Source organism: Bos taurus, chromosome 13 (genome assembly GCF_002263795.3).
Source record: "Bos taurus isolate L1 Dominette 01449 registration number 42190680 breed Hereford chromosome 13, ARS-UCD2.0, whole genome shotgun sequence".
In the NCBI taxonomy this organism is placed as follows: Eukaryota; Metazoa; Chordata; class Mammalia; order Artiodactyla; family Bovidae; genus Bos; species Bos taurus.
The window spans coordinates 32,738,500-32,757,269 of NC_037340.1; the positions used below are offsets into that span (position 1 = coordinate 32,738,500).

General features: G+C 39.4%; 1 protein-coding gene across 6 annotated transcripts in view; it reads left to right on the top strand.

Annotated features, from left to right (window-relative positions):
* Positions 1–18,770, top strand: part of CACNB2 (calcium voltage-gated channel auxiliary subunit beta 2) — a 425,950-nt gene that overhangs the window by 169,923 nt on the left and 237,257 nt on the right. The window contains exon 1 of one of the 6 annotated variants that reach the window (XM_010811102.4): positions 8,966–9,729. Within the exon in view, the coding sequence (XP_010809404.1) occupies positions 9,649–9,729 (81 nt within the window). The 5' untranslated portion in view covers positions 8,966–9,648. 6 annotated transcript variants of the gene reach the window in all.

Here is an 18,770-nt window from a genome sequence, read left to right on the forward strand (position 1 = left end):
AGCCTTCCTTTACAATAGAGAAATCTAAGACTCAAACAGCTTTATATATTGATCACACAATAAATACATCATGAAAACCAAGCAAGAACCCTGGAGCAGGTAGATCTCGGGCACTGAACCATTGTGTGCTTTACACTATTCAACATGCTTTACACGTAATTTCATAAAACGCTCACAAAAACTCTGTGGCGTTGGTATAACTGGAGTCTTTGTGGATAAGGACACAGGTCCAATATAGTTAATTACTTTGTGCTAGTTTCCATATTTTGTAAATGCAGGTGTCGGAATTCAACCCTGGTCTGACTCCAAGTCTTAGCTCTTTCTGCCATGCTTGAGTCTGATTGTTAGATGGTAGATGTGTCCTTATGAAGTAATACTCATCAGTGTTGGGTAGCTGGAGTTTAGGAAAAAGCACTGCTTAATAAGAGAAAACTGCCTATGGAGGATATGCTACAGAAGATACTGCTTGCATTTTTAACAGAATAGGACATAAAGTGGTAATACTTTCAAGAGGGAGAACCACTTACTTGTCAGCCTGTGCTAACTGAGCATCTATTAAATGCCAGGCAGCCACTGGGGTGCAATGTGAGAAATGACTCTGAAAGTCAAAGCACTTACTCTCAAGGGGATCACTGTCTAATAAGATTACTAAAGGGCCTGTATGTGAAAGCTACAGCTACTCAGTCATCTCCAAAAACCTCTTTCAGGAGGGGCTCACTTAGTGAATTCACTGAAGAAACACTCACAGATTTGGAACTTCTGTTCCATTCTCTCCACTAATTCCAGTGGATACATGTAATAACATATCTTGTTTCCCCAAAGCAGAGTCTGAGACAAGGATTCAGTGTACGCAATCTATTGGGCTGGTGGTCTCTGGGAGATAAGGAATGAGGAAAACCAATATTAAAGGTCATTATCAGCCTTCCCTGGTGATCCAATGGTTAATAATCTACCTGCTAATGAAGGGAACAAAGGTTCCATCCCTGGTCACGGAAGATCCCACATGCTGTGGAGCAGCTAAGCCCACACTCTGCAACTACTGAAGCCTGTAGGCAGCAGCGAAGACCCAGTGCAGCCAAAAATAAATTTAAGAACATTTTTACAGATCATTATCAAGGTTGTGGGCAAAGGGGACTAGATTCCACCAGCTTCCCTGAGAACTGTACCAAAACCTCCCAGAATTGTCACTCTCAGGCTGATGGCAGTCAGGAACATGTGTTCACCAGCTCCTGTCCTCTGTTCATTCAGCTGACTCTAGAGGCAGTGAGTCCCCACCCCCAACTTCTGGGCAGGCTGGTGGACTGAGCAGATGTTGGTAGAATTGATGAGTTGAATAGAGTGGGAAGTTGCCTGGCTTGGGCTTGAAGTAGGACTCAGAGTAAATGGCAGCCATGGCTAAAATCAGAGGTGGGTTAAGAGAATGGGATACAACAAATCTGTCTCAGATCTCAGTGGGTGGCAGTACTGGTCAGCTGTTCTTATTGTAACAGAAAGATGGACCAACCAACCAGACAGATGTTGGCATCAGACCATACAAGGTCAGATTTGGGTGCTCCAGTGGTCATTTGTAATTTCCTGTAAATGAAAAGGGTAACAGTCCCTGTCATATAGGTTATTAAGAAGACTCATTAACTCAATGAGATCATGTTTTGTAGAATTCTTAGCAGGAATCTTTGGGGAAGTACAGACCCTGAAAGACCTGTATTAACTGGACCAGGAATTTATTTTTAAGCATTTTTTTCTTTAGTCTAACTTGTTAACACACAGGTCTAACTTGTTAAACACAGTTTATCTGTTTCTGCTCATTAAAATTCTACTAAAAGGTCAGTTAAGAGATTCATCTGCTGGAGTATCTTCCATCTATGGGATATACCTGGTTGGGCACAATAAAACTCAAATCCTTTATTGCAAACATATGCCTGAAAGGAAAATGCTAAGCCATGACAAGAAATAAAAACTTCTCCCATTCTCTCCCTAGAAATTAATCCAGGAGAGTTGGCATGGGAATTGAGATGGGTTGTGAGTTCATATTGATAATTACTTCTATTGTATTCCTCCAAAGCTTCCAAAGGCCACGAGACCTTTGAACATCTTAATTTACTGATGATGAAAATTGCTTGATCATTTTGAGGGCACTTCTGTGTTCTTGGCAGTATGCTTGATCTTTGAAATGGAAAGGGTACAAAGACTTAAAAAAAAAGCCCCACTAATCTCTTGTTTTCAAGAAAGATCTCTCTTACTGAAGGAATTAAATGAGAATGATTGAATTTTAGAGATAATGGAGAACTAGGGAGTACTAAATCACATATTTGGCCCCATTTTTACCACCCAGGGCCAAAATAAGAAATTCACCAGGAAAGGAATTCATTTGGGACTCTTTGAGAAATAATTAGCTAGATAATTAGCTATGTTGGAGACACGGATAAGCATGACTAGCAGAAATCCCATCAAATCCAGGTTTACATGCCCAGGTCCTCACCCAGCTGTGTGTGGTGGTTTGGGATGTGTTGTAGCTGGTGTCTACAGGTGCCCCTCTGCCCTCCACAAGAGCCACGTGGCCAGTACTCACACCCTTGTACTGTCCTTTCCCTCTGAATCTGGACTGGTCCTGTGACTCAGTCCTGACAAGTAAACTATGATTTAAGTAATGCTGTGTGATTTTTAAGGTCAAGAAAGAACCTTTGCATCTCCCCCTGGGGTATCTTGGAATGCTTTGTCATGGGACACTGTCTCTTGGAACCTACATGGCATGCCAGGAGACACTGTAGCCACATGCAGAGGTCACACGTTTTGCTGTGGTCACCGGCCCCAGCTGAGGTCCCAACAGATGGCCAGTGTCATCTGCTAGGCATATGAGTAAGCCATCTGGGATGTCCACCCCAGTCAAGCCTTCAGATGACTCAGCCTCAGCAACCATCCAACCATAACCGCATTGGAGTCCCCAAATGGAAACCCCTCCGCTGAGCCCAATGACCCCACAGAACCTTGAGAGAGAATATTAATTAATTGTTACTTAAGCCATTAAGTTTTGGAATATTGTATGTAACATCAGTAGTTACCTAGCACAGATTATAAATCAATTATTTATCAGATATCAGAATTTTACTTGAGCACATGGTTGTTATAAGACAGTTTAAAGACATGCTTTTCTTTTTTCCTTTGTGGAGTAATGTTGTTGAAATAGCTTTGTGGAGTAATGTTGTTTATCAGTTTCCTCCTGATACTTTTACAGATGAAATTCTTTTTTCATTGAAATGTAGTTGATTTGCAGCATTGTGTTAATTTCTGCTATATAGCAAAGTGACTCAGTTATACATATAATTTTTTCATATTCTTTTCCATTATGAATGGAAAAGAGTGGAGCTCCACTCCACAGCATATTGAATATAACTCCCTGTGTTTATCCATTCTATATATAACAGTTTGCATCTGCTAACCCCAAACTCCCAGTTCACCCCTCCCTCACTTCACCTTCCCCTTGGCACTCCCCAAGTCTGTTCTCTGTGTCTGTGAGTGTGTTTCTGTTTCGTAGATATGTGCGTTTGTGTCATATTTTAGATTCTGCGGGTGAGCAATGTCATGTGGTGTTTGTCCTTCTCTTTCTGACTTACTTGATATAAAAATCTCTGGGTTCATTAATGGCACTGCAAATGGCATTGTTTCATTCTTTTTTTATGGCTGGGTAGCATTCCACTGTGGAGAAGGCAATGGCACCCCACTCCAATACTCTTGCCTGGAAAATCCCATGGACGGAGGAGCCTGGTAGGCTGCAGTCCATGGGGTCAGTAAGAGTCGGACACGACTGAGCGACTGCACTTTCGATTTTCACTTTCACGCATTGGAGAAGGAAATGGCAACCCACTCCAGTGTTCTTGCCTGGAGAATCCCAGGGACGGGGGAGCCTGGTGGGCTGTCATCTCTGGGGTCACACAGAGTCGGACACGACTGAAGCGACTTAGCAGCAGCAGTATTCCACTGTATACATGAACCACATCTTCTTTTTCCATTCATCTGTCAATGGATGTTAAGTTGTTTCCCTTTCTTGGCTATTGTAAATAGTGAACATAGCAGGGCATGTGTCTTTTGAACTGTAGCTTTGTCTGGATATATACCCAGGAGTGGGATTGCTGGATCATGTGGCAACTTTACTACTAGTTTTTTGAGGAACTTCCATATTGTCTTCCGTAGTGGAAGCACCAATTACATTCCCATCAACAATGTAAGAGTGTTTTCTTTTCTCCACATCCTTTTCAGTATTTATTATTTATAGATTTTTTAATGATGGTCATTCTGACTGGTGTGAGGTGATACCTTATTCTCATTTTCTTTTAATTTTTATTTTATATTGGAGTATAGTTGATTAATAATGTTGGGTAAGATTCAAGTGTACAGCAAAGAGATTCAATTATGCATATACATGTATCCTTTTTTCAAATTCTTTTCCTGTTTTGGTGATTACAGTATACTGAGCAGAGTTGCCTGTGCTATACAGTAGGGCCTCACTGGTTATCTATTTTAAATATGAGAGTATGTATGTGTTAATCCCAATTCCCAGTTTATCCCTCCCCCCATCTTTCCCCTTTGATAACCATGAGTTCATTTAAGTCTGTGAATCTGTTTTGTGAAAAAGTTCAGTTGTATCATTTTTTAAAGATTTCACATAGAAGTGATATCATATGATATTTGTCTTTGTCTGACTTTCACTTAGGATGATAATCTTCAGGTCCATCCATGTTGCTGCAGTGGCATTATTTCATTCTTTTAAATGGCTGAATAATACTCCATTGTGTGTGTAGCACGTCGTCTTTATCCATTCATCTGTCAGCGGACATTTAGGTTGCTTCCATGTCTTGGCCATTGTGTATAGTGCTCCAATGAGTACTGGGATGCATCTATCTATTTTGAATTATAGTTTTATCTGGATATATGCCCCGGAGTAGGATTTCTGGATCATATGGTAGTTCTACTTGTAATTTTGACTTGCATTTTTCTGATAATTAGGGTGGTCTAAGTGATGACAACACCTTCTCATAGCCTGTTGGCTAAATAGATGAAATCCTTGAGTGTGCCTTGGACCCTTTTGTAGTCTGGTAAATCCCTAAGAATTATTTCTTGTAACAGTACTTTCAAGTGTGTAATATGAAATTTGTAGAATTACAAGGGAAACTAATCATATAATGATATACTTTTCAAAATATATTAAAAACCAAATCTTTAATATGGTAATATGACTTATTTTTACATATTAAATAATAATAGTGATGATTCTACTGAGAATACTTATGTACTCTCTCTAGATTCTCCCATTAACATTTAATATACTTGTTTTATCACATGTCTATCTAACCAGCCAGCCAGCCTTGCATCATCAAAACATCCTAATGTTTTTACACATGTCGGTGTAAATTACAAAGCAAATTGCAGGTTTCCCCTAAATAACTCAGCATGTATATTATAAACTAGAAGACAGACATACTTCCAGATATCTGGAGTAATTATAATCTGATATGAAAATATCTGTGATTTCTATTGCTGGCGTCAGAGGTACTGCCACCACTACTATGGTTTTTTGCTGACATTCGTAATTGAAAGAAATGCCAAATTTTTGTCTGAAGTTTATTATTGAAAATAAGATGTTAATTTTTCCATTCAAGGTGTTGAACTTCCTAAATTCTACTCATAGGCTCCTTGCGATCTAAGGACCGTAGGTTAAGGAGACTTACTATGTGAAATGTGTAGATAATCTACAAATTAAGTGAAAATTGAAGTCAACTGGGTAAAATAATATAGGTATACTTTAAAATTCAAGTTTTAAATATTCTGACATTCTTACCTTTAGGGTTTTGTAGGGAAATTAATAAATGAAGCTTGGAACACTCCAGAGAGTCACTGAAAAGAAAAAAAAAGGAAGGATTATTGAATTGACATCAACATTAGTTTGCTAGGCCTTCTGTAAGTGCCAAAACCTGGGCATTTTAAAACAGTAAGAAATATATGGACTCATAGTTCTAGAACCTACAAGTTTGAAATCCACATGTCTGCAGGCCATGCTTTCTCTGATGGTTCCGAAGAAGACTCTTTGCGTCTTCTAGTCTTTGGTGTTTGCTAGCGTTTTTGGCATTTTTTGGCTTGGAGATGCATTGCTTCAGTCACATGACTGTCTTCTTCCTGCACGTCATCCATCATCTTCCCTCCATGCATGTCTATCTCTATGTTCAAATTTCCCTTTTCTGTAAGGACAGCAGTCATTTTGGATTAGGGCCTACCCTAATGACCGTGTTTTAACTTGATTACCTCTGTAAAGACCTTATTCTCAAATAAGGTCATATTGTGAAGTATGGGGGGGCGGGTAGAACCTAACCATATCTTTTTAGGGAAATATAATTCAACCCATAACAACATCAGACCATGACGATGCAAAAGAACAAAAGGTTAGTTGTAGTTTGAAATCAAATATTTCTAGTTGGATCTGAAATTAAATGTCTGGAGTTACATGGTCTGGTCTTACTTTTCTACAACTTCCTTCTCCAACACTCAACTTGTGCTGAACATCCCTTTATGAGTTTTAGGAAATATAAACTCTAAAAACACACATCTAAATAGTAATCCCTAGCATTTATGTTTGGAGAAGGCAATGGCAACCCACCCCAGCACTCTTGCCTGGAAAATCCCACGCACGGAGGAGCCTGGTAGGCTGCAGTCCATGGGGTTGTGAAGAGTCAGACACGACTGAGCAACTTCACTTTCACTCTTCACTTTCATGCACTGGAGAAGGAAATGGCAACCCACTCCAGTGTTTTTGCCTGGAGAATCCCAGGGATGGCAGAGCCTGGTGGGCAGCCATCTATGGGGTCGCACAGAGTCGGACACGACTGAAGTGACTTAGCAGCAGCAGCAGCATTTATGTTTTAGTCAAAACACTAAGTTTCACATTGCTTTATCTCTTTCTTGATAGTATTGTATTGTAAAAAAAAAATTGTAACAGAACATTATATTCAAAGGACCATTTTAAAATTCATAATGGAACAGCAACTAATTAGTCAACAACAGCTATTGAGCAACCATGAGTACCGTTTCCCTGAAGAGAAAAAATATAGTAGACCTGTACTAAGTCCTTAAGGAGTTCTAGCATCATAAGACAAATGAGATTTACACACACACACACAGACTTGCAGGGAAAATTTTCATCTAAAAAATCCTTGTATCTCTACTCCTGTGTCTGTTTTAATTTTTCTTCAGATTTTAAATGGGGGAGATTTTTTAGCTCATATCTATCATTTTAATTGGAAATCAGAGTTTTTAAAAATTTGTTATTGATTTATACTAACTCAACCAAAATCATTTGAAATCCACTTCATAAGGTAGTTGTTTTGAGTAAGATCAAAAAGATAACATACTTAGCACGTTTTCAATAAATGTCAGCAATTATTATTGACATACCTATTGAAGGTCTAGCACAGAGTCCCAGGCAGGCCCTTGGCTTGCTGCACTGATATTTGTGTGGGTAACTGTATAGACCCACTTGAGCTATTTTGTACTTTACAAAAATTTGACCCAAAGTATTTCTTATGAGGAGCCCTATAGCATCGTTATTTTCAAAATGAGTAAGAACCATAATTCCAGAGAATTCTTAGACACTTAAGAGCAACATATGGTCCTTAGAATACACATGCATACACAGAGTTTACTTTTGCTTTCGTTTCCCTTGAGTTTTCTTTACAAGGAAAAACTTTTTTTCTATTTCTTTAATTTTGTATCTATGTGAGACGATGGGTGTCCACTAAAGTCACTGTGGGCATCATTTCATGGTATATGTAAGTTAAATCACTATGCTGTATGTCTTAAAACTTCTTCAGTGTTGTATCCCAATTATATCTCGATAAAACTGTGAGGAAGAAACATTTTAATTCTAAAATATATAGAATAATATATTGGAAAAGATCCAGAGGAAAAAATCCAGATGCCATTTGATTTCACAGAGAGAGGAATTTAAACAGTGTTGCTTCGGCTCAACATATCTTTGTGGAAAGGGATTTAACATCTCTAAATCTTAATTTCTTCCTCTTTAAAGTAATACACTTATTTCCAGGATTATTTGGCATGAGACTATATAAATTCCTTCATGCCATTCCTGCATATAATAGATGCTCAAGAAAAGTGACTTCCAGCAAAGCCCCTTCCATGGACTCCCATGACCTCCATATCTCCATCAAGGTAGTTACCCTGCCAGGAATAAAGTATTTTTTTCTAAATATATATATTTTACTGAGGTATGCTTAAAATGTTTCAGGTGCACAGCAAGGCGATTCAGTTATACATATACACATATGTTGTTTTTGAAATTATTTTCCATTATAGATTATTACAATATATTGACTATAGTTGCCTGTGCTATAGAGTAAACCTTTGTAGCTTAACTATTTTAAAAAAAAATTAGAAATCTAGCATCAGGAATAAAATTTTTGATGAAATGGAAAAATGCTACGCTTTTTTTTTTTTCCTGTACTAATTTAACTTTCCATCAGAGAGAACATTAGAATTTGGAAGAAAACCAAAGTACAGAGTGAAATGGCTGGTTTCACCCTGCTCTGTTTGTATCTGAGCAGCCTCAGGTAGCCAACTTTTCTCCTGTGAGCTAGTTCCCCTGGCAGAACCTTCCAGAATGTTCCAGTCCGGTGAGGAGGACAGCAGCTTTCCAGTCGCTTGGTATGGCTTGCCTGGGGGAGAAGGCAGAGGCCCGCCTGTATAATCCGATTTCGCCAACTCAAACTAATCACTACTGGTAGTAGCAAAATTTAGCCTGGATCTGCTTAGTTAATCTAGATTGACAGGAGGTAAAAAGAAACGGGACACAAGGGCGCAGAAGCGAGGGGAGGGGACCAGCACTGATTTCCAGCCTTGCTCTTGCATCTGGGGCTTCTCATTTGCCCCCCTCTTGGGGCTTCTCTTTTTCTTCTCTTATAAACAAACGCTCCTGGTCGTTAGGAGACCAGCCTCGCACCGAGCCGCCTCACCAACAACAGGTGCACAGGGAGGCTCCGGGCTGCGCAGAGCGATCTCTCCTGGCTGAGGCTGAGCAGAAGGTCCCACCAGGCACAGACTGTACCTGAGACTATGTATTATTTATTGAAACTGAGCTCCGCTTTCTCTTTATCCTCCCGGGCAGCCCTGGAGTCAGGCGCCTCTTAAAATGGATGCCGCCAGCAGCTAACCTACAAAGTCTCCTAAATTCAACTTGCTTTCCCTCTTTTTCTTGCTAAGTAACTGTCAGCCAGCGCGGCCAACCTTTTGTTCACTCTTGGGGAGTCCTTGGGAGTTGCACTTTAGCAGCGAAGGAAGAATTCTTCTGTGCTTTTGGGCGTTTCCACCTGGAATCAAGTTGTGTTTTTTAAGGGGATACTGCACTCTGGATTTTGTCCATTTTGTGGACATAGAGAAGACCCTTATGCAGCAGCGCCTGCCTTCATAGACTGGGTAATTAGAGCAGTGATCTGTGATGTGCGTGTTTACATGCTTAGCCCTGAGAAGAAAAATGGGCTCCCTGAAGGTGATCTTTATTTTTACTTATGATATCTGTGTCTGGCAAACCAGGGAACTTTTTGCATTTGGGTAACAGAGACTTTTGAAATCTACTTCCCTGGATTGTCCATGTTGGTGAAATTGCTGTTGGCCACCTCAGCCCTGCATGTTGCCATGCTAAAGACACCTAAGGGTAAAAATGTCTCTTGGGTAAGTAGACAATGATTTCCTCTCTCTTCAAAATATATCTAAAACAGAAATACTTTGAGAACTTAAAAGACATCTAGGGGTTTCGTGTTTGGGAGAAAGTATTTGCCTTAGAAAATCACAGGAAGATCTTTCTACATGTTAGACAGCCTTTGGCAAAAGCTTGATGGTGTACTTGCTAAAATATAAACTATAGGACATAAACTCTTTACTTGTTTTGGCATTTTTAAGTTGCCTCATAGTCGCATCTACACCCAGAACTTAAAATTTATGAATCCAAATTTATGAATTTAAGATGTTTTTAATCCCAGAATTCTTTAGGTTCGATAAAGAGAGTGTCAATATTATGGAGGGGCATTAAGTCAAATTTTAAAGGTAGCACATGTAGAGTTTACAGTATTGGGGGAAATTGTTCCTTTTGTGTTAGAAACAAGATAGAAATAGGTATTTCTCAATTTCATTCTGACTAATTTCTGTTAATCCATAATGTACATATATAGTGAAAGGTTAACATTCCAGGAATAACAGTATGTTAATCCTAATCAAATTTGACTCCTTAATGTTGTTTCAAATTAGTTTCCTACCAAAAATATAAACTAGATTGAGCTCAAAATAATGAGAATAGTCTGAAAACTTCTAAAAAAGAATGACTATAGTTCCCTGGCTGTCCGATTTCCTGAGCTTGATGCATTAAAATTAACAAATGGATTCCCTTCTACTCTCCCTTCTACTCTACTTCACAAGTTCTCACAGATGAACTGTGTCTCTTACACCAGTGTTTTAGCTGCTGCTCACACCTACAACCCAACCATACTTGTCACAGAATTTGACATATCTGATTATGATTACAGTTTGCTTAACTCAGAAAAAGAAAGGATTCCATCTTTTTGGTTAAAAAATCATTTGTAGTACCTTAACTTGAAATTCACTAATTGGGTTTTTTTTTTTTTTTTTACATTTTATGACATAGTACAATTGGTCTGAAAACAGTGATTATGATTTTTTTCTATTATGGATATTCTTTAGAATATTTAACAAAGACATGTGTCTTAGTTTAAAACACAGCTCCCAAAATTATCTCCAAAAGTTTACAAACTTTTCCAGGTTATTCATTATTAAAAATTAATATACGTATAGTGGATTCACTCATTGTACACTAGAAATTAACACAATATTGTAAAGCAACTGTAATATCCCAATTAAAAATGAATATTTCTTATCTTGATATTATTGCTTTTGTGGCTTTTTTATCCTTCTCCTTGCCCCCCTTCACAGTATAATCAAGAGAGAAAACTCAAGGACCAGTGAGTTTTCATTCCCTCTCTGTTCAGATGGCTCCAATGGCCAATTCCAGTGCCCATAGGGGCGTCTGCCACTTTCTCCTGGTACATAAACACCGAAGAAAGGAGTAATTTCAGAAGTATATCCCCTCCTTCATCTGCGTAATCCTCCTAAAAGATTAATTCTCCCAAAGCAGTGCCTGCTTAACAGAGTATTTCTGCCAGGAGGACAAAACTTGAAACATTTCAAAAGCTTAGACCACTGTTGGGTTAGGTTCCCTTCAGACTCAATTATGCTAATATTTTTTTAAAAGTTCAAGTCCCTGGCTAGAAGTTTAGAAGCAGTTCTTCTCATAGAGTCAGAATACTTGTATTTTCTTAGGTTAGAATAGACTGTTCCTGGTTTGTTGTATTTGGTGACACAAGTCTCTGTAGCAGAGTTTGTCGAAAGCAAAGTTTACAAATTTTATGAGTGTGACATTACAGAGAATACTGTCATTTGGGAGGTGTGTGTTTTCTGTTCAAGGAATGAATAATCAATGTTTCTGAATATTATAGAATGCCTTTATTTGTAATAGAGGGTGTAGAGAGACAGTTTCAAATGTTGGCCATCACTTCTGTTTCAATCAGTTGTGGTTGTTTTAGGTGGTGAATGACATTTCTCTGAGTCCTTTGACTATTAGGTACGGTGAAATGTACCCGATATACCTGCCTTTGCCATTGCCAGTTTTCATTTAAACATTTGTTTAGACTCGAATTCAAGAAGAGAATAAAATAATTCATCATGTCTCAGACCACATCGTGAACTTTGTGATGGTGAGAATAGGTCATGCATCTCTCCATCCCTGGTTCCTCTAGAGCAGGGGTCCCCAGCCTCTAGGATCCGATGCCTGATGGTGTGAGCTGGAGCTGATGTAATAATAATAGAAATAAAGTACATAATAAATGTAATGTGCTTGAATCTTCCCCAAACCACCCATTCCTGATCCATGGAAAAATTTCTTCCATGAAACAGCGTGCTGGTGCCAGGAAGCTTGGGGACTGTTGCTCTAGAGAATTCCTTAGACATACTTGGCTCAAAGTGATAAATGCAAATACGTATTGCTGAAAATCACAAGCTCAGGGTGAAAGTGATAGTCACTCAGTTGTGTCCGACTCTTTGCAACCCCATGGACTGACTATACAGTTCATGGAATTCTCCAGGTCAGAATACTGGAGTGGGTAGCCTTTCCCTTCTCCAGGGGATCTTCTCAACCCAGGGACAAACCCAGGTCTCCTGCATTGCAGGTGGATTCTTTACCAGCTGAGCCATAAGGGAAGCCCAAGCTCAGGGTGAAACACCACTTTTCTTTTCCAATATCGTGGTATCTGGTCTAGGTGTCTGTTTAAACATGCCTGAGAGGTTTCCTGGCTGTAAGATGAACAAGAGGATGTGTGCTCCATCACTGAATCACGTCCAACTCTTCTGCTACCCCATGGACTGCAGTCCGCCAGACTTACCTGTCCATGGAATTTCCCAGGCAAGAGTACTGAAGTGGGTTGCCATTTCCTTCTCCAATGGATCTTCCCAACCCAGGGACTGAACCTGTGTTTCCTGCTTTGGCAGGCAAATTCTTTACCACTGAACCACCAGGGAAGCCCTAAACAAGTGCATAGTAACTACCTATTATTTCTCTGAGATGCAGTGAGAATTAGCAAGTCCTCTGTATAAGCGTTCAACAATCATTCAACAGATGTTTATCAATTGCTTCTTTTATGATAGTCTCAGCACTGAGTCAACAGTAGCGAGTAAGGTACTTGAAAATCTGTGTCCTCAAAGAGCTGAAATTCTAGTAAAGGGAAACAGGAGATATATGAGTAATGCGTGAGATAGAATACAGTCAAGCAAGAGACATGAACTTATCTACAAAACAGTAACAGACTCACAGATGTACAGAATAGGTTTCTGGTTTCCAAGGGAGATGTGGGAATGGGAAGAAATGAATTGGGAGTTTGAGGTTAGCAGATGCAAATTAGGATATGTATAGGATGGCTAAACAACAAGATCCTACTGTGTAGCACAGCGAACTATTGAACTGGGATAAACCATAAAGGAAAAAAGTATACAAAGAACCACTAAATAGGAATATAAATCACTTGGCTGCACAGTAGAAATTAACATTATATACTTCAGTAAAAAAGTCAAGCAAGAAATGGGTTAGAAATTGCTGATCAGTGGAAGAGGGTGTTGCATGTTGGTTGGTCCAGCTATTTAAGCTAGGGCTTCCCTGGTAGATCAGCTGGTAAAGAATCCGCCTGCGATGTGGAGACCCTGGTTCGATTCCTGGGTTGGGAAGATCCACTGGAGAAGGGAATGGCTACCCACTGAAGAAGGTAGCAGAGTCAGTCACAGGGGAAACAGTAATTGAGCATCTCCAGCAAAGATGTCAGGTGCAAGGTGCAAAGACTGGAGCATGTGAGGAGTGACAAGATGGCCAGTGTGGCTGGACTATGGTTACCTTCTTGAAATTTCCTTGGGTCTCTGTATGCATTTGTCTGTCTATGTAATTGTTTCCCTATGAATTCCAAGGCACACTGACATCCTTCCCTTCCAGTCCCTGGAGAGATGGTATGTAAAGGCTTCACAGAACAGTACACCTAGGCACCTGTACAATCAGCAAGGTGATAGCAGCAAGGACAGAGAGAGGACGGGTCATCATGACACACTCATGCTCTACCCATGACCCTTAAGAATCGAGAACTTTCTTATTTTTTAAAGTAATTGAGACAGTCTCACCAACGAGTGTAATGTAACTTTGACATAACAGAAATGAGAATAAATTTTAAAGTAATGTTAATGGATTGAGCCAGGGAATTGGGGAGTAAGGATCCAGATTTAAGGAACACAGCTTTTCCAAGAGCAATTTTTACTTTTTGTGAGGACAGGTATGCAATCCAAAACTTTATCATGGAATCTCTGTGAATTCTTGGACCATAAAAAACTCTTCCAAAGATCTGTTTGGCAGAGTGGGGGACAGGACATGGTCTTGTGGACATTTGTTCCTAAAAGCTGTAGGGACGCCTTAAGGTTGTATAGATCTGACTTTATGTCAGACTGATCTACTTTGTTGAAAAGTCATTTCACCCTCAAAATATAAAAATAACAGATCCCACTTCATGTCCTGTCACTGTGCAGACTGCCTTGCTATACTTTTAATCCTCAAGATCTGAAATCACTCATACTGAGCCGTTTGTTATTCCAAATCTGTGGTCTTATATAAAATAATTGCTCTCTGCATATAGTGTATTTTATTAGTTGTTTTTCCAGTTTTGATTATGTGCCATAATAAACTAATAGAATTCATTTAAAAAATAAAGAATATAAAGAAATTGCTCTCATTTAACCAAGTGCTTGAGATTAAATAAGAACTCAGAACTTTAGGTCTGCTTTCTAAAGATACTTCTAGCAAATGCATTATTATGGGTGTGTTATTCTATTATAAAATTTGTGTTATTAGAAATTGTCTAAAAGACTAACATTAAAACTCAATACACTCTGCACACTTGCTCATTTCTGAAGTTGAAGAGGTGTCCTCCAGGGGAGGAATCCATCACCTTTCTTTGGTTATTGGCTCCGTAGATGTTTCAGCTTATTTCCATGTGGATGTCACTCTCATATTGTCAAGAATCACTGTTCCTCTCGCTTTTAACCTCCCTGATCACTGTAGATATCTGTAGGTCACTGTAGATATCTGCAGGTCACTGTAGATATCTTGATGACTCGAAAGCTGACTTACCTCTCACGATTGTGCTTCATTTGATATATACGTTTCACTGCAGCATCCAGATTATTGGTTTCAGACAATAACAGTTTCTGAAAATATCTAATTTTATCTGTTCCTGCTCTGAACATATACCAGTGTCATCAGAAATAGTATTTCCCTCTTATTTGCTCTCCTCTCTTTCCTTGTTGAAGTATGTTGGAAGGTTTACTAAACTTGTTTCCAGTACTTGTGACGATTTTAATTTTTTCAACTTCACTCACAATTGATAGGAAATCAGGGTGTCTGGTGACAGGGTGTCTGATCAGATAAATTGTTTACTTTTGCTGACAGCTGTTAAGATTCTTCCAGAAATTCATATGTGAGGACAGCTATTTCTTCTTCCAATGAGTATTTTTTTTTTTTACTCGATAAAAGGACTCTGTCTGGGCTTGGTAAATACTGATGTACGTTACTTTATAGAGTGAGTCATGGAGCACTAAAAGCTGTGTATCTTATGAAGCCTGCTACTGTTAATTATGTTTTTAATATTAAAAATAACCATATTTTAAAGATAACCATAGTTCTCTAACTTAGAGAGCTCTCATATATTTAAAGGGAGCTGTCATTCACTGTCTCCAAACTAAGCCTTTCCCCTGCTTTCCTGATTCATATTTTTTTAATATAATTGATTCATAATGCTATGTTACTTTCTGCCATTTAGCAAGATGACTCAGTTACACATTTGTGTTCTTTTCCGAGTCTTTTCCATTATGGTTTGTCTCAGGATGCTGAATGTAGTTCCCTGAGCTATATAGTAGGGCCTTGTGTACTCATCCTGCTTCTAACAGTTCGCATCTGCTAATCCCAAACTCTCCATCTTCCCATCCCTGCCCCTCCCGCTTGGCAACCACAAGTCTTTCTCTATGTCTGTGAGTCTGTTTTTCTTTTGTTCAGTTCAGTCAGTCATGTCTGACTCTTTGCAACTCCATGGACTGCAGCGCGCCAGGCTTCCCTGTCCTTCACCATCTCCTGGAGCTTCTTCAAACTTCCATCCATTGAGTCGGTGATGCCATCCGACCGTCTCATCCTCTGTCGCCCCCTTCTCCTCCTGCCATCAATCTTTCCCAGCATGAGGGTCTTTCCAATGAGTTGACTCTTCATATCACCAGGAACAGAAATGAGAAACACACACACACTAGAATGTTACTCAGCTGTGAAAAAGAACGAAATAATGTTTGCAGCAACATGGTTGGACCTAGAGATTCTAATACTAAGTGAAGTAAGCCAGGTATCATATTATTTAGACATATAATTTCTCTCATGTTATTTAGACATAATATATAATTTAGATATAATTATATCTTTTATAATTATAATTATACATATATTTAGATATAATTTCTATCATATCATATTATTTAGACAATCATTATATTATTTAGGCATATATGTCTAAAATACAACAAATGAGCAAATGAACCAATCTACAAAAGAAAATCCTTCATTGGAAGGACTGATGCTGAAGCTGAAATTCTAATACTTTCCCTGGCTTACTTTACTCAGTATGATAATCTCCAGGTCTAACCATGTTGCTGCAAATAATTACTTCATTCTTTTTCATGACTGAGCAACATTCTGTGGTGTGTGTTTGTATATTTCTGTTTCTGATGACATCATATTCTCTCATGCACCAACATCACCAACATGCCTTGTTGACAGTATTCCAAAAATGGAGAAAATACAGGCTTCAGAGACATTCTGAGTTTGAATCTGGTTCTCACACTAACTGTGAGATCTTGGACAAGTTATAACCACCAAGGTTTAGTGTATTCATCTATGAAATGGGGATAATAAAGCTTTTTCCATAGGAGTATTTTTAAAATACTCCTAATATTAGCACTTATATTAGGTGCTAATCATAGTGCTCACTCTTACAAACAATGTGTTCAATTCCAGTTTGCTCCTTTCCTCTGTCCCTTGCTTTCCAGTCCCACTGGTATAGCACTAATTCAGGGATTTCTTTTTTAGTATTTATTTATTTGGCTACACCAGCTCCTAGTTGTGGCATGCAGGATCTTTAATTACAATATGTGAGCTCTTAGTTGTAGTATATAGGATCTATTAATAGTTCCCTGATCAGGAATTGAACCTGGGCCCTCTGCATTGGGAGCACAGAGTCTTAGCCACTGGACCACCAGAGAAGTTCCAGGGATTTCTTATCTTGTCTCTGCTAGACCCTTACCTGTAGCAGTCTTCATATTGAGGGCTAACTTCCAAATTTTCCCTTCTCTAATCCATTCCAAACACTTCTCCTAGTCAACAAGTGCCCCTAAACCCAGATCTTCATCAATTCTCTGTCAGATCAAATCCTTTACAGATTCCTCACCATCCACAGCTAGAGTTAAACATTTCTGAACTCAACTGACTCCTTTCACAAAGAAGACAACTGAGAAGTCTGGAAGCAGGGGTTGGATGAGCCAAAGACTCTCCTGCTTGTTCCTCTGGCTTCTTTCCCGTGGGTTTGAGCCTTAGGTATAGACAAAATGAACTTCCAACTGGTGAAACTTTCTCTTCACATTTGCTGGGAGGACATCCCTGGTCCTTCTGGAGACAATCTGGGAGTGAGGGAGAGGTTCAGCTCCATTTCGAGTGCAGTGCACCATCCTCACATGCAGAGGTTCACCCTGGCTCCAAACATGTTTCCCCTTGGGGTAGCCTCTCTGCCTGAGTATTCCTGAGTCTGAAGATCATGACAGAAGGCCAACAGAATGGTGGATCAGGAAGGGTGAGGAAAATCAAATAATTATCCACAAGTCACTAAGTATTTTTGCTGAAATCTTCCCCCTTTTTCTTTTTAAAGTGGGCCATTTTTAAAGTCTTTATTGAATTTGTTACAATATTGTTTCTGTTTTATGTTTTGGTTTTTTGGCCAAGAGGCATGTGGAATCTTAGCTCCCCAACCAGGCATCAAACCCAGGCCCCCTATGTTAGAAGGCAAAGTCTCAACCACTGGACCACGAGGGAAGTCCCTTCCCCTTTTTCTATTGTGGTGAAGGTTAAAAAACAGAGAGAGTATACACAATCACCTACGTGAAAGATATAATGCAAAATCTAAATGAGAATGCTACATCCAGACTGAATAAGAAGTGTGACATTTCAGGGAGAAGATGTCAGTCTGTATCCTCATTCACCTTCAGTGCCACATCTGAGGCTTTGAGGGCCTAAGAATGAGACGACCAATGAGGAATGGTTCCCTAAAATCAAGAGGTGACATAATTTGCAGTGAGTTACCAAATCCCAATCTGTTCACAGGGATCTGAGTTGGTGCCCCGTAGGGAGATTTTGTTCTGAGTGTCCTGACCTTTGTGCAAGCTGGCTAGGAATAACAGCCTCTGCGAGCAGTAGCCACCTTGATCAGCAAGCATTTCAGAGAAAACATTCCCTTGCAGTCCCACTGTTTTGTGGGACTCCTCCTTATATATAGATAGAAGGTACATGGACGTGATAAGATTGGAGTGGTTACTTCTGCCCTGAGAAAACTGCTGTGTGGGGTTTGGAGGACCCCATGGAGAAATTCAATGGAGGCAAGTTAGGGATGCTACTCTTAGAGAAAAAGCTGGAGAGATCCCAGTGTGAGTGATTTCAAATTAAGTTACTAAATAAATGCTAATCCTGTTTCAAGCATTCATTCACCCTAGGGTGACCAGAAGTCCCATATTAGACCTGTTGGCCCACAATTATTAATAGTGTCTTCTTTCATCCTCAGAAGTGTTCTGGTTTGGCCAACGAATTACATGACCACTCTCATTGTTACAACAGAGTATGAATGAATGATTAAGGTGGAGGGGGTTAGGGAGAAGGACTGGGAAACTGCAAGCTTGAAGGTCAATGTGAGTAGGGAAATGCAGATAGACAGACTAAGCTGATGTCAGACAGGAAGGCATCAGACCTGTGTCTTTGGGCAGGTGAATTAACTTCTTCAGGAATCACTTTCTTTACTTGCAAAATGAAGATCTGTGTA